The sequence below is a fragment of the Haliaeetus albicilla genome, chromosome 9, assembly GCF_947461875.1.
Source record: "Haliaeetus albicilla chromosome 9, bHalAlb1.1, whole genome shotgun sequence".
Classification (NCBI taxonomy): Eukaryota; Metazoa; Chordata; class Aves; order Accipitriformes; family Accipitridae; genus Haliaeetus; species Haliaeetus albicilla.
Genome location: NC_091491.1, coordinates 25,969,544 through 25,996,832, shown reverse-complemented (window position 1 = coordinate 25,996,832; position 27,289 = coordinate 25,969,544). Strand labels below are relative to the sequence as shown.

The window sequence follows — 27,289 nt, the reverse complement described above, 5'->3', positions numbered from 1 at the left end:
TTTCTTTTTGCAGTGTGTTTTGATTTTTGGAATGAAGATACTATTAGTAACAGGTTAGACAACTGGCTATATAGTACTTAGTGCAGTTACAAAGTTTGTGCATATGTAATGCAATTATCCTGATCCAGAGCATGATGTAACATGATGTAACAGTGAAGTCTGTTTTGACTAAATTTTATAAAGCCTGTTGAAAAAAGGTAATTTTTGGAACTCAGTTCAATGAGCAGTCCTAACTTTTCTAGACCGTCTAGTTTTCTTATGCTGATTCTGATAGGTCTGAATTTAAGTGGTATAGAAAACACTAACCATCTGTCCATTTTGTGTCGAATTGTTTCTCTACCAGAATGGATTAGTTTTATTTGTGGATATGGGGAGTTTGTAATGAAATCTACTAATGCAGCTTTTTTAAAAAGGTGTCAGAATTAATCACTACTATTTAGAGATATGGAAGGGGCCATCAGAAGTTGTTTTTGGAGAGGAACTCACAAATGAACAGAAGCTAGTGGAAATTTGTAGTTTGGATTTGACAGATTTATAATTAAATTACATACTTCTCTATAACAAAGAAAAATATGAAAGTGAAATGCAGATGATACCGTAGTAGTGTTATCTCATAATTCATTTGTTGTCCAGCAGATGTGAATTTATACATAAAGGATTGTAAGAATCTTATGCAAGAGCTTTAACCATGAAGACATATAAATTTATTTAACACACACACAGACCAAAAAAAAAAAAAAGCAACCTCCATTTTATGGATAGTTTTTCAGGAAGCATCCTCAATTCTTCTGCTTGCAACTTCTCAGAAACCAGAGGGTAGATAGATTTTTGTGGCAGGTCCAGATGTTTAAGTGACCTCAAATGTTTTCTGCTCAGATGTTTCCGTGAATGGTGTGAACAGAAAAATGGCATTATGTAATGCAGAAGAGTATTTCCTAACATGTGGTTTGTTTTATATATTTCAGGAGGTGAAGATGATAATTCTTTCATCACAAATTTTCAGTCTTCCTTTTTGAAGTGTTAATTGCTTTGCTGTTCGTTTGCATAATAGAGGAATCCTTCGAGAAAAGGATTGGGTATTGAGATGAAGAGCAACAAGCCTAATCATATTTAAATAGAGCTAGCATATCCTGTCTTATCGAGAGCACAAACTAGAATTCATATCAGTTGATAATTAGTTCCATGTCTGACAAAATATCTTTTTGATTGCAGGTAGTTGAAATTGCCAGGTGCTGTTTTCCTAAATTCATTTTTAGAACTGAGAATTTAATAGTTTAATATTTACCCCTTCATTTTGGATATACTTGTCCTCACTCAGCCCCCAGAACAACTAAATAGCAGAGGGAGTGAACAGGAAAAAAATGATTGAAGTTAAAAAAAAAATTCTGGAAAGACATGGAAAAAGCATTCTGTGGGTAGGACTATGAGAGTTGCTTGGTAGCATCAACCTGTTCCTTGACTGGCTAGCAAGTATTTTGTTAACTTGTTTGGATTCGTAGCAGAAAACTGCTGTTTTTCTAGCTATTGAATGGTACAGACAGTTAGGGCATGGTCAAGAAAAACCTACAGAGGGTCAAGAAGTTATGGAGATGAGGAGCTGCCTAACTCTGGACAACAAGGAAAGCGATCAAAATGTATCAGTATGTTTTGATCTTTACGTGTTTTTCATTATATTATTGAAACCACAGTTGACTGCAAAAAACCCAGAGATTGATGAAGAGCATTTTTAAGACTATCAGTGCTGTGTATACTCTGGGAAGTTCTGAAAAGAATTGTCAGGATTCAAATGCTTTGAATTGTAGAAATCAAAACACAAGAAGAGATATTCTACCTTTGTATAAGCAATGGGAATATAAGTCAACAGAAACCTGAATTTCCCAATTAGTGTGAAATAATTTTCCTCTAAATTTCTGTCATGAAAAGGGATCTCATTTCTGAACTGGAGTATTGGGAGCTGTCCAGCACGAGTGCCCTTTCTCAAGTCAGCCATGGTAGGAAAAAGTAGGCATTTCTTTTTCCATATAAGCCAGGGAAGTTTTGATCTTTTGCAGCATGTTCTTTGCCTGTGGTTCAAACAACAAAAAGCTAGTTAAATATTCTCGGAGAAAGAAAAGCTTTTTTTTCTGAAATGTGTCACCTACACCTGATTAGAAGTTGTTGGTTAGGTTTGTTCAAATTAATTCCGTGTCTCTCTGGACTTAAAAGTAGTCTCTGACCTCTCATGTTATGGAGACTTATTTTTATTTAAATAATATTTGTGCATTTAAAAGTTAGCCAGATGAGAAACCATAGAGGTTGCATCCAAGACCATATATGGCACTTCTTTAGTTGAACCCTTTCGTGTTGCTCCATGTGTGAAATTTAATGGGAAGTATTTAAAAAAACAATTTCTTTTTTCCAAACCTTCTGTAGATGGCTATAAGCTTCACTTTTAAAAATGACAATTTGTTTTAGAAGGAATTCCCTCTACAAATAGCATTTCTTGCTTCCTATAGAGGTGGAACTAAAGGTCAAATTATGTGAGCTTGTCACTAGTCTATCAATAATTTAAAAACTTGGATAACTTATTTCAAAAGATCATTAAAGAACTGTGCCTAGGTGGTAGCAAGGTAGGAATAGTCAGAATTGTTTGTTTCCTTCTTTTATGCCTTTTCATTGTTATGAACATACCATCATGGGGGGGGGGGGTTCAGTTTTTTTTGTCATTGGAGCAGGATTTGAACCAATTATCTTAAGAGATTTTCCCCACAAGTTAAAGGGATAGTAGGTAAATGGGATCAACTTCTGTGTAGATCAGCATTTAGGAGGCATCATAACACACACTTTGCCAGTGCTTTGTGTAATTATTGCAAGTAAGGCAGACAAGAGCAATTATAAACTTAAGGATTCCTAGGTTACGATTCCTAAAAACCCCTAAAATAATAGCTATAGGGCATGGCCTGACACATTTTTGGTATCTCTATCAAAAAGCAGTTTGACAGAGTGGATGGGTTATGTCTCTGGTATATTAAAAAGCTGGATTCTATTTACAATTTTGCCTGCAGAGACTTTGATGGTCTCTGTTACGTTACTTGTAAAGTGGATGAATAAAATTTGTGTGCAGTTTAGTACCATTATCAAGGGTTGATAATAAACATACTGAACTACATACAGAAATTGCCATACGTTAGTAGGAAAGAAATGATCTCTGCCACTTGACCCCGAGGCTTTCTGGCTTGCAGGCTCTCAGCACTGGTGTGTCAGCTCCTAGACTACTGAATTCTTTGTACAGGAGTCTTTCACTTTCAGACATGTCCATGAATTCCTATACATTATTTTTTTAGATATATTAATGGTAAGTTTGTTAAATGACATTTTAGAATGCTATTCTGTTTTGATTATATGGTATAACTGAAACATGGTGTTTTAAAAACTTTAGAACCTGCCACTTTTTTTATTTGTGTTGAGCTCCAGGATGCCATGTTCTTTTTTTTTTTTTTTTTTTTTTTGAGGTATTTTACAGAGGATATGGTTTCTTATTACAGAAGCAAAGCGCTGCAGAGTTTTGCTTATATGTGTGACCTGAATGTCATCTTTCCTTTATGCACTGCTTCTACTAGCAGGCATGGTGTCAGCTGGATTTTCATCTGTGTTACTTCTGCCTCAAAAATTAAACAAGAGAGGAATTTTAAACAGTTCCAATTAGCCCAAGGTCTGTGAAAGTCTCCTTACTTGGTAGGTAGTTTGGTTTCCATGCTTTTTTGGCCAGTGTACAGATCTGAAGAAAAATAAATGATAGTTATTATACTTGCATATCTGCACAATTTGCAGAATGTGCACAACCAGGCATTTACTACTACATTTTTTTTGTGTGTTGGCTTTCATTGTGGGCATCATTATGGATAACCTACATCATCTAATATCTTGTATAGAAAAGCTAATTTGTATAAGTTAACTTGGAAAGCAGTATAGAACTTTTGAATATTCCTATTTCCAGAACGGGGGGGTAAAAATCTGTAAGTTATTTCCAAGTTGAATACACTTCTTTTTCAAATATCTGCTCAGAGGGCTCTGCGGAATTCACCAGCCTATGCAACCATACCTACTTTGTATTATGTGGGTGATTTTTCAGTTGCACATGAAACTTTACCTTTAAATCTTTAATTATATGCTTTCACACCCCAGTTATTAGTACTTATCACCTGGCCCTTTACAGGTAACAAAGAAATACCCAGTGTTTGGACATTAGATTCATAGTTTGTGTCGTGTTTTCATGCTTACCGCATGTTAAAGAACTGATCCTGATAAAAACTCTTGTGCTCATTTGTTGGATTTCTCATCTAGAACCTGGTTTGTGAAACCAGTGGGACCCCATTGTGTCTGTTTGCAGAACATTTATTTAGTCCCTGAATCCCAAAGCAGTTTCTTCCTCCTCTTAAACCTTTCCTCCTCTTAAACCTTGTTTTGTCTTTATGCTCCATTATTTTAATAGAATTGCTGTTATCAATTTCAAAGGCAAATTTTTAATATATTCTTTTTAATTTTGTCTGGCCCAAAGCAAAGAGATCTATGTAGAAATTGACTAAATGTCGCAACAAAGTTTTGCATTTGGCTTTCTTAAAGGCATAGGAATATGGAGTTTGAAACTGCAAAGCACATGTACAGACATTAACACCTGTCCTTTACTTTATAAATATATATGATAGTACATATAGAACATTGAAAACAAAAAAAAAAGAGGAGCATCAGAAAAAAATCCACAAGGTATGAAGAGTGGTGGCAACTTCTGAAGTGGTACCATGGAGTATGTTTCCTCTGCACTTGATTTTTTGCTCATGCAGCTTAACAGATGATTATAGGAGCATAGGTTTATCTTACTGCCTTTGCAGAGGCAAGTGCAACATTTGTCTGCAGCAGCAGCAATTATTCTTTCCTCTGTCTTTTCCCTTCCCACATTTTGGAACTGGGGCAGGAAATGCAAGCTCTGGCAGAAGTGACTTTAGGTTAATTCCAGTTCCAGATTGTCTGTGAGCCCTTTATTGCTTCTGTTTCCTCATCTTGTTTCCACTTCCACATTAAGACAACCCTCCATGCAGTCTGGCCATGGCTGGTAAGCATGCCTTCCTACCTTCCTGCCATCTGGAACAGCTCTTCTCTCTTTTATTTAATAGCTATACAAGCTCAGACTTTAACTGAACACATTTATTTCTTGACTATATAACATGCAACTCTGTTAGTGAGCAGCCATATATATATATGTACTGATGCTGTTGCCTGCAAAATAGAGCTCTCTTGCATTGTATCCTATTAGGCCTTCCCATAAAGGTGGGATTTTTGTCCTGCTGCCTTGATTAGCTGAAGTCTTAAGTGTGGATAAGCCCAGGGAATCACTGTTGAGGAGCTAGTGTCTAAGAAAGCCTCAAAAGCTTTCCACTTTGTTCTTTATTGATTTATAAAGGGAGAGTAAGCTTCTCCCTCTCTCTTTTGTTAACCTGATAGTGCAGATATTCTCAAGAGGTTGCACTGCTATATCTTTTGCTCTGTTAATGCTCTTGAAGGCTTTGACAAAACCCGTGGCTTCTCCTCATCAGCCTGCATGACACGGATCGAGTGCTCCCTTTCACGTTTTCTCCCTTTGCAGTTTTTAACATAGCCATGTGCAAAGGCAGTGCACCTCGGGATGTAGCTGTCTGAAGGCCATGCCAGAGAGCATCAGGCAAATATCCTGGCCTCTTCAAGGCTGCCTCCCTGTTGCTTAAGAAGGAGAAAGAAGGATTTGGGAATCCAGAGTAGAGTGGCAACAGATTTGTTTCTGCCTTTGTAAAGACCAGTAGCAGAGGGACAGTCATGTAGAGGGAGAAAAGGTAATGTGGGGACATCTTTATTTTAGGAGGTTTTTTTAGGTTCCCTGTCTGTTCCTCAGCCTCTGAAGGGAGAACATCAGAATGGGACCATGCACGGGCAAGTTCTGCTTGAGTCCATGAAGGTGCTGTTATTGAAGGCATATCCAATTTCTAGTGACCTGGAAAAAAAAGTTTAGTAATATTGCCCTTTTTGAAGCTGCAATGCCCAGTGTGGGTTTTTTTCCCTTCTCAAGGGCACAGCAGCTGGGGAAGTGTTGTTAATGTAGGTATTAATTCTTTCTTTCTGAATATGTCCAAAGAACTGTTACACACCACAAAAGATGCAAATAGCTGTATTTGGAATTGCTTGTGAACGTAAAAGCAGCAGAATTGTAATGTTACTAGAAAGGGAGGAAGCAACTATACTAGAATCTGTTATTCTGAAGTTGTCTGTGAAAAATTCTCCTGTTTCCATCTAAATTCTTTAACAAAAATAGAGAAATTATTTATGTAGTCTTTTTGAAGATACATGTATGAATTCAGTATAATACATGGTTTATAATATCAGTATAATTTAAAAGCAGTAATACAGAGAGAAACGTTTGTTAAGAATGATATGGTGCCTCTTGGGTCCATGAGAAGAAACGTGCCTTTCCCTCAGGTGCCTGGTGCCACAGCAGAACTTTGTCCATCACAGCAGTTACAGCAGAAGGAAGCTGCTGGTTCCAGGGTGAGGACCATGAGGGTGAAATTGTGTGTGGGCGAGATCTGCCCTCTCGTGGAGAGAGAAAATATCTTTCCCTCACTGTGTGCATGTCTGACAGCGTGGGCTGTCTTAATCCTAAGGAGGTGATACGATAGCTCACATTGATTTTGGAAACCAGACAACTATTCAGTCACAAAATTCCCTCTGTTCCCTCTGAAAGGTGAGAAGTGGGAAGGACTTTTTTCTGAAAGTGTCTGATTACATCTGTGTTCAACACAGGGAATTCCCATATGTTTTTCTTTTAAGTTTTCTGATTTTGGTGGTTTGTGTGTTGGCTACAAATGTCACTACATAAAGATATTTCCTTCACCATAGACTGATAAGAAAACCCATAACATTTTGCATAATTAATTCTGTGTTGCCTGCCTAACAGCTTTGGAGAAAGTGGTTCTGAAATGTTTCTTCATAAGCTACTAGTCCAACTAACTATTTACTATGAAAAGACAATTTGGTGCAGAATCAAATGGGTGATATTGTGTATATGTCTTGTGTAGTACTAACATGTTGTATCTTCATACAGTTTTATTTTGAATTATCCATAATAAGGAGGGGGAGGGAGGATGGAAATGGTGTCTGGAGGTGGCATTTGTTGTGTTTTCTATGGTTCTGTGAGAATTTGGGGGAAAACTTAGACCAGGAGAGTGAATATAGATTACCACTTACTAAGATAAGAATCTGCCCCTCTCTTTGGTTCTTTGTTCATGAAAGATACCCTCATTTCATGTCTATAAGTTTTGCTACTAACTAGAGATTATCTGAAGAAGTAAAATCACACTGCAGAATCTACACTTTGTATTTTAGGCCTTTTCCCTGGCATCTTTATTCATGCCCGTTGCATCTTTATTCATTGTATGTTCATTCATCTATTGCTTTTATAGCTATATGTAATGAGTAAATCAAGATTTTAAAAAGTACATAAACACCTTTCCGGTGCATCATATTATATTATAGATTACAAGCACATATTCATGGTATTATATCACACTAACAGGAGGTTGAGAGGAATAACAGCTATGATGAGTCAAGAAGGTTAAATGTTTAACTGATTTAACCAAAAGTAATCCATGGTAGGGGTAAGAAGAGTCTCCTTATGTACTGTTAACATACCATGACATATCTTCTCTGTATGACTGTTCTTTGTGAAACTGTTTTTAATATGAAAGCATATTTGAAACTGCCTTTTTTAATGTGTAATGTAGACCTTCATCAGAATGAAATTTCAAGAACATTGAGCAAAGTTGACAAATAGAGGCAAGCTTTTGTTTAAAACAAATAAAAATTTTCCCAGTCTACATTGCTTTCAGTACCAGGCAAATATTATAAAATAACAGCCCAACAGGAAAAACAGTGTGCAGTAACCACTGCGTACAAAGTGTCTCTGGCATTACTCTGTGGAAAATAGTATGGGCTAGAATTTCTATCCCCACCTTTTCATGGATGGGTAAAGAAGAGATGGTGCTATGGTTTCATGAAGCCAAACCATTGACTAAAACATCTGAAGCACTAATATGTGTTAATTATCGAGTCAATTCAGGTGCTGTTAACTGCCTGGTCTTTGGTTTGCTTGAGAGGGAGGTAGGCTGTGTGATGCCCCAAGTCAGATGTTAGGACTTGCAGTTGTTAGCAGCATGTAGCTAACAGCTGAAGAGGTGTAGACAGTGCAAAAGTCTGGTCACTCAATTATTTGCTGTAATTTCCAGGAAAGGGGTAAACGTTGTGAAAGATACATGTTTTAGTAGAAATTTTTGTACCATTTTTATTTGTACTTTCAAAAAGATAAGACCATATTCTGTTTAATCTATTAAATTCTGAAACTTCCCCTAAAGGTAATTTGGCTAATTGTGAAGCACTCCTTGTGCCCCCAAAGAGAGGGAAACAACTATTTAGAAAGGCTTGAGCAAATTGCCTGGTACTTTTTTCATTGGTCAAACACACCAGCAGTTTCTTCTGTGCTAATGCTTGCCTGTCAGGAAGAAAGCAGTATTTATGTTGCATTTAAATGCATTATTTGTGCTTACTAAGCATTATGACCTATCTATTTTATTGTTTTTTCTTGTTGATGTATTAATTGCCTATAAATTTAGACATTGTTTCTGGAGTTGGAAAGCCCCTACCTTAAGAAAGGTTTAAAAAAAAAAAAAGAAAGAAAAGAAAAAAGTAACAAGAAAGAAGAGAGGAAGCTTTTCTTTAACAAAAGTCTTTTGAAGAGGAATTAAATAAGCTTCTTGGTATCAAATATAATAGTCTTCAAAATGACCAGGCTTACGATTCTTCATATTTAATACTGAGTAACCAATATTATCAGGCAAACATTTTTTAGCATTAGAGCTGGTTTATTTCCTCTGTTACACTGTACTAATTAATGCTGTTACTTAATATGAGTAGGTACTACTTTGACCTGATAAACTATGTCTAGAAAGTAATTCCACTAGTGTTAAGACTAATGATTGTATGGCATGCTAAATAATGAGAAAAGTGCTATTTTGAGTGGATTAACTCCTTATTTCTTACCTCATGATACAAATGACTCAGTGGCCATTAATAGGTCTTGTAGCATTTCTGTGCTTCTACTTTCTATGTCTGCGTAATGAAGCCATAATACCTGCCTGCAGCTTGGCAATACTGTAAAAAATTAAGTATCATAATGCTTCTAGGGTGTTTTGACATTGTACAGCATTAAAGTTAAAATATATTATCATTCTAACTACTGTTCTACAATTATCACTACTTTGATGAAAAGTTGCTTTGATGCAAGGATCCAAGAAGGCTAGGAGATACGTCAATATTAGTTTACTCCTTTTTACAATCGGAGTGCGGGTGTTCACATTGTTCCTAGTGGCCTTGGTCACCAGCTGCCGTGCTTATGGCCTTGCTGTGGTTTATTGCAGGGGCTGGGGCTTCTCTTGGAACATTGTGCTTCCAGGACTTTTTTTTTTGTTATTTTCACCTGGGGAGCAGGCGTCCTTAAAATCAGTGTTTTAACATGTATCTGTCTGCACAGTATATTTCAATTAGCAAGCATCTGCCTGCAGTCTATAGTTGCTTAATTGTTATTTTTTACTGGGAAGTGTTTCATAGCTCGTTTTATTTCCTCTTCATGTGATTTAGGTTACCACGGCCTTTACTGTGAAGAGGAATATAACGAATGTCTTTCTGCACCCTGCCAGAACGGAGCCACCTGCAGAGACCTCGTCAACAGCTACGAGTGTGTGTGCCTTGCTGAATATGAAGGTAGGATAGGGTTTGCCTCTTGTTTTTTTAATTGTTCTATGTATTTTTTATGGTAGGTTCTGTTACAAACAGAGATCTACAATATCCTTCACTGAGCAGAAATAAAACCCACATCTAAAATTGAGGGAAACAGACTTCAGTGTGGATCCTGATGCCATAATCTTTATTCAAATGAGTAGTTCAGATTTAGCTGGTCTGTGAGGAATGCATGTCCTTGTCTGAGGGTACAAATGGCTTCTCCCTGTTCTTCTTAGGTGTACTTTTTTCTGCTGTTTTTAAGGTATGGTTAGAAAGTGAGGAGTTTTTAACAGAAAACATAACTGTTAAATAAAATTTTTCATCAGTTATTGTTAGGAGCCATCACATGGAGGGCTTTCCAAATTATTTTTTTATTTATTTTCTCCAGTGAAGTGAGTTAAAAACATAGTAATAAAAGATTAGTATTTGAAACACATTAGGACAAAGGAGTAAAAATGAAAGTTTTATGTTAATTGTTCATTTAGAAGACCATAAAGCCCAGAGACAGTAGTAGATCTGTGAATGCTTTCCAATGTTAACTGCAGCTCTTCCTAGATACGTTCAAATGCAATCAATCTTCAGCATTTCCTAAGTAATTTATAAAATAGAGGAGAAAAGTGTGTGTTTTGCTATACAAAATCTTTTATCTTGCAGTTGATTTCAGCTTTACATAGAGTAGCACATACCAGCTGTCTGTGATGTGTCTCTCTGTGGAGGGCTAAAATGATACTTTTTTTGTGTATTCTGTTTCGAATCATGCTGTGAGAACACTTTGAATGTAATTTTATATATTAGTATTAAAATACATATTTTTTACATAGAATGACTATGTTTTAAGGAACATTACCCCAGCATTTTCTCATTAAGGGTATCAGTCCTTATCTGTGTTGATAAGTAACGCCCACTTAACAGCTCCTTGAGGCTAAGTATGTATTTTGTGCTGGTGATGGCGCTGGTCTTTGACAATAGATACAGAATTCATCATTTTAGAGGCTTAGTGAGGAAATGACCCTCAGCTTTTCATGGCAGTTTAAAGAGCACTTAACCATAATGTTATGACTTCATGTTCTGTTCTCATCTGACCTGTACGTGCAGCTTGAAAGCACTGTGTGCGCAGCCCGTTTTGCTTTAAATGAAAGCAGGGGACCTGGTCCTGTAAGCAGTTTTTGCTGATTACTGAGCTTTCATCATTCCGCTACTTAAGGTGTTCAGTGATACTAATGAATAGAGCCAGGGTACCCAGCTCAAGATACCACGCGGGCCATGAGAGGCCTCAATTTTATCACCACCAACCCAGACCTCCCCATGTCCAGTCCCCCCTTCTGCCTCCACACCCCCGCGCTGGCAAACAGACAAGAGCTGTTACCGCTGGTCTGGTCCGAAGTATCCGCCAGCAGGTACCTGTGGGCTTCTGGCTCTGCTGGCTTCTGCTGCTTAGCTGCAGGGGGCTCGAACTAGAGCGCTCTGCCTTTTTGCTGCTGACAGACTGACCAGATGATTTCAGCAGCTCTGTAGCAAGTGAGTACGTGTGTGTGTATATATATAGAATATATAGAGATATTTGAAATAAGTTGCTTTTATGTATTTTTATCCCTATTAACTTGAGAGGATTGTTTTTATATAACTCGTGTACGCTTGCATTGCTGTACATAACTGCAGTGTTGAACACTAGAGAACAAAGTTCATTCCTTTTAATCGTTCACTCATTAAATAACTTGTATACATAGATCTGATATATTATGCGTCCAATTTCTTCCTTTTTGGTATTGATTTTTCTTTCTCATATTCTTTTCTCTAAAGACTATTTTCTTGCTAATTTTACCTCTGTATAGTTCTGCATCTCAAACTCTCCAAATTCAAATTCACAGACTGCCCAATTCCAGTGCAACACAATTGGTATTCATGAAAGAATTGGGAAGGAGTAAGGCAGGATCAGCTGTATGTCCACTTTTCACATGGATTTGTCTAACCTCTTCTAGTCCTCCATCATTGTAGGTTCCGTAATCTCCACAAGCAACATAATTTCTTCACTGTCATTCACTGCCTCATGATTAGAAACATTTTTCTGATGACAAAGCTGTATTGCAGTTTTTATACATAATAAACAATATGAGTTTATGCTTCTATTGACTATGCATCTTTACAATTTGCAGGACAGTAAGAATGTAGAAACAGGAACCACCTTAAAAAGTGAAAAATGTGTTTGTTATTTGTAAGCCTTATCACATGGAAGCATTCAGAATCCTGTCCTGCTCTTCAGTTTGTTGAAATTCTTGTAAAAAGTGTAAGAATGGGAAAACTTGAAGATAACTTAGGATTTTAGCTAAGTGGTCACTTTGGATTCATTCCCAGACAAACTGGTAATAAGATTTAGATTTAGACTTAAAACTTACATTAAAGGCTAAATTTAGGCAGGTATTTTAATTGCAAGCTAATTTCACTGTAGTAGATGTATTATAAATGAAGTCCCACCAATCATTCATTATTCACATATGTACATTTATTTTTTTTGTGTTTCAGTGCCATCAATGCACTGATTAGATTGTTCATGTATTGATTTTTCTATTTTTATCTGAAAAGTAGATCCAGAGAAAATGATGCATGTAGGAGCAGCAGTAGAGCCTCTCTCCCCATCCCTGGGTGGGAATCTGCTGTGCTTTATGTTCTGTATGCCAGATACAGCTTGCACTGTCTTCTGCAAAGCAAAGCTGCTGAATTCACATAGCCTACACCTGAGAATCAAAGAGCGAAGCTAGTGGCATGAAGTTGAGCAGCCCAATTATTTACTTTTAGCTGTACATTTGAATAAATTAATTTCTCTTTTTATTGCCTTAGTTACTCCTCAGTTTCCTGCGAAAGGCAGTGAGATGCTTTAGAATGCTAATGTATATTATTAAAGAAGTTACTACATAAAATTCTTACTGAAGACAATTATTGTTTACATTTTATTGAAGACTGTTAGATAGCTAATCGGATTATGCTTTATTATACCATTGGTTTTCCATAGACACTCCAGCAGTTCTTGTTAACAGAAATTGTCCCACCTCTCTTATCCCAAAGCCTCAGTGGGTGGGAAGAGCAGAGAGGAGGTGTGTGTGTAAAAAGTTTAGCAGCTATAAAATATATGGCTTTAGTCTTATGGCATTAGCCTAATAGGACAGGTTTGGAGGCTGCACATCGTTGTGCTCATCCAGGTGAAGTTAAGTTATCGTATGTACTGATTTCATGCTGTCAGTATAGGTCATGTGAATGGCAATTACTAATTTTACCTTTTCAGGAAGGCACTGTGAATTATACAAAGATCCTTGTGTTAACATCAACTGTCAGAACGGTGGCACTTGTGACAGTGAAGGTCTAAATGCTACATGTATTTGTGCACCTGGATATACAGGCAAGTAATTTGTACATTACATAGAACGTCTAGTTGTCAGTGTTCACTGTGTCCAAAAGAAGACAAATACCAAGTAAGACTGTGTCTTTTCAAGGAAACAAATTAATTTGGACTTTGCTGAATTGTAACCAGTCTGGTGAGAATGAAAAGTTCTCGGTATTACTTGCAACTGCTTTGAACTTTAAAAATTTTGCAGCAAAGAAAGCCTGTTACTAAAGAGAATTCACTGAGCTAACAGCTATTTAACGTGCCTTATGACCTTACTGCTTGAGACTAGATTGCATTTTTAAAATAACACTTTGAAGACTTCCAGGTAAGCCAATATACTAATTGGACAGTGCTGAAGCTGGAAAATGTTTTAACATTGACCTTAGTTACTGCGAGCTGAAGAAACAACTTATTCCGTTAACTTAATATGCAATTGCTAAAAGCCCTAAAGTGCTTGTTATGAATCAATTTACACTTTCAGAGTAATGGTAAGCAGCCCATTTAATCCTTTGGCCTTCTATTTAAGCTGACATGATTGGTGTAATCCAAATATCTGCTGTTAAAATAATTACAACCTGATGCTCTGTTACTCATGTAAGGTAATATCCAACGTGATAGTAATAGATAAACTCATTCATAGCTGTTTTGTAGATCAAATTGCGCTTTTTGATCTGTTCTAATTTTAAAGGGCATTTTTTAAAAAAGAATTAGCTTTCCATTGTACAGTGGCTGTTTCTCAGAGGCACTTATTATGTACATTATTGTATAGCACTTCAGAATATACATGATAGATTGTTATACCAATTTTTCTTGGTATGGAACTTAAAGAAATGAGACACACATAATCTGGGTGAGATTAGTCAAGTCACTTAGCCCTCAGACTTTGTTTTCACCTGCTTGAACGAGGATAATAGTTCCTTGGACACTACGTAAGACTTATTTCTTGAAATCGTTATAGAACACTTCTGATGTTCTGAGAATAAAGATGCTATTGAGTTATAAGGTGTTTTGCAGCTAGAGAAAAATTAAATGATTGATGATGTACCTGCTACATGAGGCACCCACTATATAGAAGTTTGTTTTTTCTTGGGTTTTTTTTTCCAACATAAGGTGAAGAATGTGAAATTGATGTAAATGACTGTGACAGCAACCCATGTCACCATGCTGGAACTTGCATAGATCAGCCTGGTGGTTACACCTGCCATTGTCCCCATGGATGGGTTGGTGCAAACTGCGAAATACGTAAGTTTTGTAGTTTTCTAAAGATTTCTAAGAGTGATACCTTATAATAAAGAAGTTTATATTTGTCTCTAATACCTATCTGCACAAACACTCTGAATCATCTGTAAATTATCAATGTTCTGTTAAATGCGTTTTATTTTAGGCTGTAACATTTCAAAAATGGCTGTGAAAGTTAGAAAATTCTGTTTCTGGGCACACTACTTTGAGCTGTGTTGGACTAGATTGCCAGAGATGTTATCTCACAGCTGGGTACTAAGCCGTTTGCCTTTTAATTGCACTTATGCTTTAGAACTTACTTTCATACTTACCTTGGGTAAAGTGTACTCCCACAGAGCTATAAGCATGGTCGTAACAGACTTGTACTGACTTCTGAGCACCTGCAGTTCTAGAGATGTTTCAGCAAAACAATTTTGAACTTGCTTACCTAAGGAAATAAATTGTGTGTAATTGTGCTGATTTGTGTGTGCATGCATTAACCAGCTTTTTCAGGAATAACTTTTCCAACCATAGGCTGATTTCCACCAAATTTGTTACAATGGCAAAGGTCTCCTAAACAAAATATTTCCTAAGCATTTAGTAAGACTTAGGTTTCATTGGTGGGTCTAGTGAAGGAACAGCTTCAGTGTAATCTCGCTTCTTAGTATAGAGAAAAGCATCAGGGTAAGTGCACCCTCTTCCAACTGTGGAAGAGTTAAAACAGAAATTAGGCTTCATTCGTTCTGCTGCTCACAGAGCTGCTTTGTATTTCCCTGATGTCTTGTTCTTGGACTACAGATGTTGTCTTTACTAGGGAGTTTAGCTGTGTATTTAACTGCTTGAATGCTCAGGTACTGTGGTCATAGATCCCTTCAAGTCATTATACAGATACACAAGTTCGTGTGAGGGGATTTACACCACTTAGCACAGCTAATGTTGCAGGGGTAGGTAACAGATTAAAAAAATAAACAGAAGGGACTCAGAAAGCTCCTAGTGTACATTCATGAGAAAATACCTACACAAAGGCTGGAATAAAAAATGTTTTCTCTCTCTCATTTACACAAGGAGCATATGATGCTTCTCTTTTTTACTCTCTTTTACTTAAACTTTACTTAAACATATCGACTACTTTTAAGTTGATTTCTATTCTTGACTTTAGTCCTTACTTTAACCCAGAACACAACTCTGTTCACACTTGGACTGACACAAAAGTTTTATCTTGACAGGTTTATGACCTTCTCTCCCTGTAATTGTTGGTTGTGAATTCAGTTTCAGTGCTTTCTGTTGAAAGCCAAGACTGCAGAAGAGCATTGCTAGCTAGCCCAGAGATGGTGACAGCACGGCCTTTTTGTTGTCTCTGTGAATGGCACACACACTTCCCTGTGGGGTACAGAACCATTGTGATGTTGGGAGCACGATATTGTGTGCTATCTGTATGCCATATCACTCATGCTAAAAGATGCTCAGATGAGTTTTTACTGACAAGGCTGCTGTTAGTGATACCTGAAACATGCATATCCAAGCTGATCAGCAAGGCAGTGTAATTCTACCTGCCTTAGCTAATAAGTAGTGTGCTGACAGACAGGTGTGTTTAGTTTTTGGAGAAAGCAATAATCATCCTGGAAACATACTTCCTGGAGTACCTCAATGTAGTAACAATTACATTTCTCTTATGTTATGGAATGAATAGATGCCAAAGGGAAACAAATGGACTTGCACACTTTCTGAGCCCTGCAGATGTGCTATATGAAATCAGTGATGCTTGTTCCGGAGTCCTCCTTTGGCTGTCATGCTCTAGTCACTAAGGATTTGGCTGTTTGCACCACAGATACATAGTGAGGTGCATATAAACACATGGCAAAATGAGAGATGCAGAACAGAGAGTGGAAGGAGCCTTTTCTACTGGCCAGCTACTCAATTATTCCTGCTTCCCCCTGTGAGGGACGCATGCCCCTAAACACTATGTATGACAGGTAGGTTCAAGCTTACATCTGTGGTTGGTCAATATGAACTCCCTTCTGACCTTGTTTGTAAGTGTATGAGAGAGAGAGTGGATAAAACTCTGCTTAAACTTTGTTCTCTTGAGCACAGGGATTGTCTCAGTACGTTATTTCTCTACATGTAGCATGTGTTTATAGTTGAACTGCAGTAGCCTTGCCTGCTCCTCAAGAACTTGGATTTTCTGCTTGTATTATACACTTGCAAACTGTGTAAGTTAAAATTATGGGAAGAAGCAACAGTACTTTGTTGTTGCTGCTTTAAGCCTTTTACTGACTGATTTGTTCTTTTATCTTGTTACTGCTATGACAAGAGGCAGGGAAGTATCTGAGTGTTAAGTGGCATTGATAACACTTAACTCTCCACCAGAAATATTAGACCTTTTCTTTCCATCTCAATATTTAGAGACTAAATGATATAGTATTGTTCATGGCAATTGTTCTCAATTGAAGAGGTTGAAATTATTGTGGTTTTTATCCAACAAATCAGGATAGCTAATAGAGTATTTATATGTAATAATAATAAAATAGGCTATATAAAAAATGCAATCTAGAACATTCTGGTTTGGATTGGTCTTAAAGGAATGAAAACAGGGAAAAAAAAAATCTTTGCGTAGTCACATAGATACATTTTGAAGAACAATTAAGTTTAAAATTTGAAGGTTACCGATAGTTTCTTCAATAAGCTTAACATCAGCAAATGTCTGATGTTCCCTTGTTATTGAAGTCACTTTGACAGAGCATCAAAGTAAAATGATGTGTTGTTATGGGACACCATGATACTTCACAATAGTCAGATATAAGTATGGACATGCAGCCTCTCTAACCAATGCAGTGGCTTATATGCAAAGCTGTGGAAGCTTTCCTAAAGCACTTGGATTTTAACCAGTATATAAAAGATTATGCAAATAGAGAGGGATTGAGTTTTGAAGAAATCACTTTGCAGAAAGGATTTAAAAGCATTTTGATCTGCAGATTTTTTTTCTACAGAACTATGTATCCATGGGAAGATCTTTGTGCTCACTGTCTTTCCCTGAGCTACGAGTTGACCAACTGATGTGAATCCAATTCTAATCATATCTAGAAGGGCCATATCCAGCTCTCTTATAAACAGGTGCAGCACTTCTGATCTCACTGGAGTGTGAGTCAATGGTGCAGTGGATTTCTCTTCAGCTCTGAGATTGAATCTATTACTAATCTGCATCTGTTCATCTTTCTGTATCTCCGTGTCATATTTATCATATTGTTTCAGCAATTTCTACATAATGGTTAATAATATATTGGAAATTAATTGTAAACGCTGCATACTGACTTCCTTTGTATTGGACCATCCCTCTGAATGCTAGAAGAAGACATGATGAAGCCAGGGTTCAGGCTTCTCAAGAGGGGTACAAGCTGGTGTTCAGGAGTCATTTGACTAAATAGGTTGCATTTTCTCTTTTGTGATTTTCTGTTACTAGCCATGGAGGAGGCTGTTGGTACTTAGTCTTTTTTGTAGAACAACTCTCTGTTTACTCTTAATAGTTCCCCATTTTTTCACCAGCTGTTTTATCTGCTTGAAGTGACTACCCTAACAGGATTTCAGGGTTATCTTCTTGTCAAACTGTACTCTTTAATTTTCAGGTGCTGTATGTACAACAAACTAGACAAGATGTATGTTGCCTGGATGAACTGTGATACTTATTATATCATCTTATGGTCCTTACCAGTGTGAGCAATTCCAATTAAACAGTATTAAATTGGTCTTAATTATAAAGAGGATATTTTTCCTTTCAAAATGAAATTTATTTGCCTAAAAACTTAATGGAGCATGTAAAAATGCTTACAAAGTGTCTCATACAAATTCCTTAATGCCTGCTGATTATTTGTTCCATTATATCTATATATGTTTGCCACCTTTGTAATTATTAATGTGTTTACCAAGGTAAGCCAAACCATGTGGTTACTTGAAAACTAACACGAAGAATTTCTAGTACAGACTGTGTGATGCGCATTGAAATCTAATTCTTAATAATTTTATGAACATGACTATGACAACTGGGAATACTGTGATTTTGAGCTGTCATATGTTCTTTCTAATCTTTGGAGTATAAACTGTTAATCTTTATATTTTTATTTGGTGAGGAAGAAAGGAAGAAATTTCTCTCCTTATCATCCAGAGATGGAAGACACGGAATCTAAATCCGAACTGTCTTGCCATATATCTGCGCACGTCAGATCTGAATTTGGCCTAGTCTGACAACCTGACAGAAACCACTGTGTGTGACAAATATGCTGCAGAACAGAAATAGAAACCCATCCCAAACTGCAAGGAGCACAGCTGTATTCTCTCCCTCATATCCTGACTGGGCAAATTGCAGTAACAGCAATTTAGAAACATTAAATCACTGAATGATTCAGGCTGATCAAAACTTTACTGATCTCTGAAAAAGATAACACAAACAAGCAGTCAGTCCTGTAAACTTGGCTCACATTTGTGAACAAAAAGTCTAAGCAAGCCCAAGCACAGAGGTGCTCTGGGACAACCTTTACTGTTGTAAACAAAGAGCAACCGTTTCTTCAAACTCTGCCCAGGTGAATCCCACATGTTACAGCTTCAGGCTTTCTCCCTACCTTCCTCCAAAATGGATATTCCCCCCCCCCCATACTTATACATTTCCCTGTATTTCTACCATAGATGGAGATCATATCCATCCATCATATCAGATGCCACTAAACTTATGATTTCAGCACAGGTGCTCAAATCAGTTATCTGCCATCATCAACATCCTCAAGAGGTGGCTTCTAAGAATACCTTAACATTCCCAAAGCATGTGATTGATAGCTCTGTTCCCAGACTGTGATTAAGTAAAGGGAGTTTTTAAACCAGTGCAAAGCAGAAGACCATTCGAAAAAGGAAGTCACCTGCTAGAAATAACTTTTGCAAAGTATCAGATTTCTGTAGTCAGAATGACTCAAGTCTGTTCCTGGTTTGAAATAATTTATGAGACCATAGGCTTAAAAGACTGCCAAAAATGAACCTAGAGGGAAGTACAGGTTAATTAGAAATACTCTGACCCATGCTAGAGAAAAACAGATCTGAGGACATAGGCAATTGATAGACAATCTGTTTGGCATTGATAGGCAATAGTTTGGGCATCAAGAATATTTATAAAGAAGGTCTGGAATACATAAATGCAAGAAGCCTCTTCCAGATTGGCTTTACTTTAAGGTCTGCTTTGAGACCTCTCAGGGAAATTATGCTTGAGAGAAGACTCTAGTGGGCTCAGTACTGTAACACCTTATGAGATGCCCTTTTTGTCCTTGAAATGCTGTTTTTGAAGTTTCTGCAATCTGGTGGAGATAGGCATACAAAAGCCTGTGTTTCAAATTAAAAACCAAGCATGTTTAATACATTTTGAATCACACATTTTAGTGGAAGGGTTAGAACTATTAAAACAAACTGCACAGAGAATTGGTGGATTACTAGAAGCGTTTACATAAAACCTGTCTGCCTTTAGAAAGCCTGTAGTGTATTATAACATAATGCAAGAATAAGTAGATGACTTTCTATGACTTGGGTTATACAGGAGATCAAACTAGATAAGTGTTCCTATATGACATTAAAAATCTACAGAGAGGATGGGTGAAGGATCAAGATAGTGCTATTCAAATTTGTTGCATGTTAGGCATGGTGACATAGCCGTAACAGAGCCTGGGAAGGTTCAAATTACATATCGCCCTAGCTTCAAACATCTCCACAGAAATATTGAAAGTGAATATCATAAAAGAATTCTATTCAGCAGGAAGGATATAAATTACTGAGTAATGATAACCTTTTATTTCTTATCGGCAGATCTGCAGTGGAAGTCTGGGCATATGGCAGAGAGTCTAACAAATATGCCTCGTCACTCCCTCTACATCATAATTGGGGCTCTCTGCGTAGCATTTGTCCTGATGCTGATCATTCTGATTGTGGGAATATGTCGCATCAGCCGCATCGAATATCAAGGCTCTTCCAGGCCAGCCTATGAAGAATTTTACAACTGTAGAAGCATTGACAGTGAATTCAGTAGTGCAATTGCTTCTATCCGACATGCCAGGTTTGTTCTGGGGATGGTAATTTAAAAGAAATCTGTTACGGTATGTAATTTCAGTCCATGCATAGTGCATCTAACTGCTGTTGGCAGAGAATGAGCTACTTTGCTTTGAATAGACAGGATCACCGGCATTGCTCGTTGTTCTTTTTTGATCCCTTTTCTGTTCTCATCTGACGTGTGATAATCCAGTACAATTCCTTGAAAACAGAGGGAGTTATTCTGAGTTTATTTGGTGTAACTGGTGAAGAGGGACAGATGCACAGCCTGTAAGATCTTCTGTTTAAGATGTAAATACTCTTTAACTGATACAAGTGATTTGATTAGACAGCAAAGACATGTTGATTTTAGTGACTAATTTACCAGGTTATTTAGTGATACTCTCTTCAAATCACTCATTTTTGTGCTCCTGTTTGCTTTGAAATTAGGATCTTTCTTTCTTACTTTCCTAGAGAGAGTAATTTTTTTACTTAATGGAGCACTTGCAAGCCAGGGTACTGCGTGTCAGAATAATACAAAAGTAGGACTGGAAGGGATTCAAGAGCTCAAGTGTAAGCCATTGCACTGTTATAGCATTAATTATACCTAGCTCCCTGCCAACAATTGTGTTTAAAAACTTCCAAAGGAGTTGAATGGAGATAGAAAGAGCTTTCCTAAAATCCAACCTTGATTTTCTTTGCTGTTGTCCTGGTTTCAGCTGGGATAGAGTTAGTTGTCTTCCTAGTAGCTGGTACGGTGCTATGTTCTGGATTTCGTATGAGAAGAATGTTGATAACACACTGATGTTTTCAGTTGTTGCTAAGTAGTGTTTATACCAAGTCAAGGATTTTTCAGCTTCTCATGCCCAGCCAGCGAGAAAGCTGGAGGGGCACAAGAAGTTGGCACAGCACACAGCCAGGGCACCTGACCCAAACTGGCCAAAGGGGTATTCCATACCACGGGACATCACATCTCGTATAGGAACTGGGAAGTGGGGGTGGGGAATCGCCGCTCGGGGACGAACTGGGTGTAGATCGGCGGGTGGTGAGCAATTGCCCTGTGCATCATTTGTACATTCCAATCCTTTCATTACTACTGTTGTCATTTTATTAGTGTTATCATTATCATTAGTAGTTTCTTCTTTTCTGTTCTATTAAACCATTCTTATCTCAACCCACGAGTTTTACTTCTTTTCCCAATTTTCTCCCCCATCCCACTGGGTGGGGGGGAGTGAGTGAGCGGCTGTGTGGTGTTTAGTTGCTGGCTGGGGGTTAAACCGTGACAGCTATGAATTAGGCTACTTCTTTCTTACTGCTCTTCAGGTTGTCATGAAGAATAATTTATCACTGTTCACCTTATAGTAATCATGTACATCAGGTGTCATGCCTGCCCCCCCCTTTTTTTTCCTTAACTAATAAAACCAAACAAAGCAAAACAACCTTTTTCTTCCCTAGACTAGACTAACCCATTCTAGTATCTCCTTCTGAATCATGTCAGCTTCTTTATTGTCTCCCTAGGACACACTCCAGATTGTCCTTCTCTTTTTTTGAGGGGTGGTCCCTAAAGCTGAAAATAGTTCTCTGGCTGAAGCTTTACCTGTACCAAATCAGCTGAATAATCACCTCCTGTATCTTATTTATGGCATTCCTGTTCATACATCTGAAAATGAAACCTGCTTGCCTTTTTTTTTTTTTAATTTGCATTACACTAGCGACTGATGATTTAATTTTGTGACCTGTTAGACCTTTTCCTCACCCCCAGATCCTCTGTGCCATTTTGCTTCCTAGCCAGTATGTTTCTTCTGTATTTGACATCTCTCTTAATAGGGTAGAACTTTCATTTTTGTTGTTTCTTTTTCCTATTTCTTCGATTTGTCAAGCTCACTTCAAATTCCAACAAGAGTGTTCATGTGTGTTACCATTAAAATGATTTTAAAAGAATGGAGGGAGACACATTCCTGTGCATTGACATGGAGAAATGCATGCATATTGGTTGGTGATTGCTGGTAATTCATTTTCCAAATACTCCAGTTCTGTTTCAGTACAAATTAAATAGGTTAATTTGTACCACCGCTGAAGCCATCAAAGTCATCTGAAATGGATGAGGAGTTCCTACAGACTCAGCTAATCATGTTGCAGCTTTGGGCAGTAGCTCTTTAAACTGTTCCAACTAGATTTACAATAAAACATTTGTTCATTGTCAAAATATATTAGTCAGTAAATATTTTAAAAAGAAAGATGTGTATAGTTGATTTAACATAGCAATAAAATCAGTGTTCTTTTAAGTCTTCCCTTGAAGTCTCCTTTGCCACTTAGCCTTACATCTCTTCCAGTAGGAGCTCAGCATCTCCGCACCATCCACACCCTCAGAACTGCTTTTTCCTTTAGTAGTGTATTGGGAGAGGAGAGAGTTGCTTTATGGCCCATAAAAAGCTTTATAGTTTTTTATTATTTGGCTTTCTGAATGTCTACTGTTACGTACTACGCATCTCCAAGGGTGGAGAGCAAGGTGCAAAATGATACTGTTAATCTTTGAAATTAAACATCTCCCCTCTACTACTGCAGCAGTGATGAATGTGTCAATCCTGTTCAGTTACTACTTGCTGAAGTGGTACTTTGAACTTCCCCAAGGACTGGAACCGGTCTTCTGAGGAACAGTGTGAAACACCTGGGTTTTCTTACTTATTTCTTAAAGCAAATTTGGCAGCTTTCTATCTAAGGGTACCAAGGAAAAGTGTACCAGCAAGGCAGGATCTTTTAAATCTGAATTTTCCCTGCATTTTACAGTTTCACTGGCAGGTAATTGAAATGGTAAAAGATTTCCTGTATGAAATCTTTCAAATCTTGGAAGCTGGACTACTTAGGTCTTTATCGCTACTGTCTGGATTACTCTGAATGAATCTGTGTTTATTACTGATGGCCGAAGTTTAGAAGAACAAGTTTTCATGGGGGTTGAATAACCTCCAAAGAAGTTCTTAGACTAGGATATATTCATGATGATTTTTCAGATCCATATTATGCAGTTTAAAATTAACATTATTGGAACCTGTCAATAAAGGGTTTCCCTGTCTTGGGAAAGGTGTTTCTACTTAATACAAATGAAAATAAATGTTTTCATTCCAAATAATTCTCTGCCTCTCAGGGAATGGATGCCTTATAAAAATCCAGGATAGAGCTGCCAAGTCAGGTAATTCACAGAGGTTTAGTGTGAAGATTATTGTGTTTATTTTGGTTTCAGGAAGACATAAACCACTGCTTTGGTAATTTCAATCCGGGAAAAGGAGCACAACTTTATTATAGTTATTTTTGCATAAACCCTTAAATCTGCATATTAAAATTACCAAGATCTGAATTTTCAGAATTGCTGTATCTAAGGCATCTACTTTCAAATAATAGATTCTCAGCATTTTCTGAAAATCATTCCCTTTCCCAGTTAGATACCCAAGCTTATTAGTAATTTTGGAAAATGGAGGCCTAAGGAATAGCGAGTAGATTATTTTCTTTAAATGTAAGGTTTCTGTTAAAGTCAGTAGGTGTCCAGGGAGTGTGGATGCCTGTTGCATATTCAGTAAATTATTTTAAAATTACTTGTTCATGTTCCTCAGCAGGTCTTTTTCTTGATCATTTTTTATAATTTGATCTTTACTAATCAAGGCACTTGCTGTAAGAGGAAGTGAATGTGCCCAAGGATCATTACTAATAAAAGTCTACTTCTAGTGAATGTTCTTAGGATTAGCAGCTTGGAAAAAGAAAGTTTTCTAACCAGGTGAGGCACAGCTCTTTAATATTCATGATGCAGACAGTAAATAAATACTCCTTTTATGTTAAAGCTTATACATTTTAAAGCCAGAAGAGAACACTGTAATGAAATAGCTGACAACTGCCTACTGCAGCCATAAGACTTCACTGAATTGGAACCAGGATCTGTTATTAAACTGGATCATTCACTTTAGAGAAGCATCCACACTGAGTTCACAAAATATCTGGTTAGAGAGACTGTACTACTGTAAACTTTTTGTGTGTCTAGGTATTAATTAGCAGTGGACTTCATGCACTACTTACAGTGTAGTTTCTTTAATTTTTACTTTCACGTGCTGACTCTTGTTCTGTCTATGTGTGGGTTGAAGAGTCTGGTTCATCAGACTCTGATTAAGTCATCTTGTCACAGCAGGGTGAGCTTCTCTCCACTGCACATTCTCCATGTTCCTGTGTTCAAGTCGGTTGTGTTAGACTGGAACGTCCTAAGCTTCCTGAATCTGATAAGCTTCAGCACATGCCTTTTTCTTACCATTTCCTGACATAGGTTTCAGTGAAGAGGTTCAGTCAGCTACCTCTTTGTGAAAGTATGATCATATGCACAAGTACTCTGGTCTCCACAGTACATGCTAATTGCTTGTATACATTCTCTGCCAGAGTCTCAACTTTGTGGGAACTCTAGGATTATACTTCAGTTATACTAAGGAACGCAAAGTACCACTTGCACACATGGCCTTTTCTCTGAATAATGCAGAGGAAATTGATTTTCTCATTCTCCTCCTGTGGAGGGAAAAATAATCCCTTCCTCCTATGGGTATACTTTAAAAAAAAAAAAAAATTTTTTTGGTCTCCCTCTTTTCCTTCTCTTGTTTAAACTTTATTTGTAGACTCCTTATACCAGTTGCTGTTTTTGAACAGAGTAGCAACACATGGTTTCTTTCTTCTGCTTCTGGGAAACTTTGAACTCCAGCCTATCCCACAGTAGTTGGAGGATACCATTTCCTTGGGGTTCAGCCATCCAATGTTCTCAAAAGTCTTCTACTTGAATGGAATTGTTGAGGTTGATGACTCTATGGTTAGCCATCTTTTGAAATGTCCTTCTAAGGAAGTGGAAGGGCATCCCCACTCCATTTGTGAAGTAGAATTTGCAGTTCCTGTCACACACACACGCGTATATACACATGCACGCATGGAGCTGCCTGTGCCAAGAAGAATTTCTACACTGAATATATACTGTCCCCAAAATTGTGATGGAACCCTCGGTCTCTCTTTGTCAAGTCACGCAGGTTGTTCTTTTTCAGTGTTTCATTGCAAAATATATTTTCTAATTCTCATGTCATTTACTTGACTTTGTGATGATCCTTATGCCACTGGTAAGTATCTCTGTGTATATCTCCAATATATACATTGGAACACTATCATCACTCATGAATGGACATGTCAGTGCTAAATGTAGAGGCCACAGAACTTCTGATACGCTCTGTTTCCCGATCTAAGCACATAATTGCTCATCAGACACAGTATGGCATTAAAGCCAATGTTAAACTGATTAACCATCATATCCCTCCAGTCTCTTTCCAGACTCTGTGCTTCCCAGGGCTGAGATTTCCCCACACAGTGTATACTCTTTGTTAGATGAATATTCTTGTATTTGGTTGCACTGGAAGAAATCTTTATTCATTTGTTTGTATGTGTTGTATTGTTTGTATTGTTTGTTTGTAGGCTGCAAGCAGCCTATTAATTGAGCCAGTACACTCTGTAGCAGGGACCTGCTTTTTTTCACTATTTATTAGTCCTTGAATCATTGTCTCTTGAAGATTGTATTGATAATTGTTTTATGTTTTCTTTTTTGTCATCAATTAAATGATAAAATAGCATCCTTGTGCAATCCTACCAGATACACGCCCATTGAACTAAGACTTCCCATTTAACAATCCTATTTTGAGACCTCTGAGGTTTGTGTTAACTCTGTTTACTGTTACGAGCAGGGACTGGCTTCTGAACTGCCTGATCAAAGCAGTGTGGTCTACCAGCTAGATGGCTCAGCCAGGCCACAAACAACTAGCACATGTGCTGTGGTCTTTTCTCAGCATTTTCTAATTAGGGGCACATGTCAACCCTGACCTACACAAGAGAACAGATTTTGTACTGCTTCACCATGTGCAACAAGCCATGTGTTCTCTACCTGTCAGAAAGGGTAAAATTTTACTTAAATCACTGGAGAATGTTCATCATCATTTGCATCTATGCAAAGCTCCATTTCCTTTAAACCCTTGAGAGTGATGGAGAAAAAGGGTCATTCAGAATTCATTGCTGCCTCTGATCTAGTAAGATGCCATAACTTGATTCCTTCATTCAATTCTTGGAATTTTATCTCATTTACAGAAAATCAGGTTTATCCATCATGACGCTGATGAGCGAACATACCCTGTCTGTATTTATTAAAGTAAACTACAGAAGAAAGCAGACATTCATGCATAGAAATGTATTTAGTGTGGCCTTATTGACAGCTGAAGTACTTTGAAAAATGAAATTTCCACCATATAGATGAAAATGTGTCCAGCCATTTTAGTTTTGTCAACAATTCTAGATCACTGAAAACAGCCAAGAATTAAATTGGAACAGTCAGGAAGTTGCATAAAAATCTTGGCAGAAAATCAAGTTAGTTTTGGTTTGGTCTAAATATTATCCTCAAAATCTGAATTTTCTGAATCTCCCCTTCCAGTATGCACAACTTAAATTAATATAGACTTAATTTTGTACATAAGAAGGGTATAGAAAGAATCCTTAGTGTGGATCACTACATAAATAAGTCTTTCTGTTTCTGTGTTAATACTTTCTCTGCATCAGGTCCATAAGGAAAGCAGACTTGACCCTTTTTTTTGGCCTCATTTTCCTGTGATCCTTTTTGTTATTTAAAGCTCCTGTAATTGCAGTCAGAACACTTTAATAATTTTTCCACTTTCAGGTCGCATTCTTAGCACTATTTTTGTATCGTAATAAATGATCAGAAGGGTGATAGACTGTCTGTGTGGTGCAAAGGCACCT

At 37.4% G+C, this 27,289-nt stretch overlaps 1 protein-coding gene across 1 annotated transcript in view; it reads left to right on the top strand.

Moving 5' to 3' along the window:
* The window catches only part of DNER (delta/notch like EGF repeat containing), a 137,177-nt gene that overhangs the window by 108,017 nt on the left and 1,871 nt on the right, over window positions 1-27,289 (top strand). The window contains exons 9-12 of the mRNA XM_069792181.1: window positions 9,697-9,819; window positions 13,115-13,228; window positions 14,327-14,458; window positions 20,267-20,513. Coding sequence (XP_069648282.1) covers window positions 9,697-9,819; window positions 13,115-13,228; window positions 14,327-14,458; window positions 20,267-20,513 — 616 coding nt within the window. The remainder of the gene's footprint in view (window positions 1-9,696; window positions 9,820-13,114; window positions 13,229-14,326; window positions 14,459-20,266; window positions 20,514-27,289) is intronic.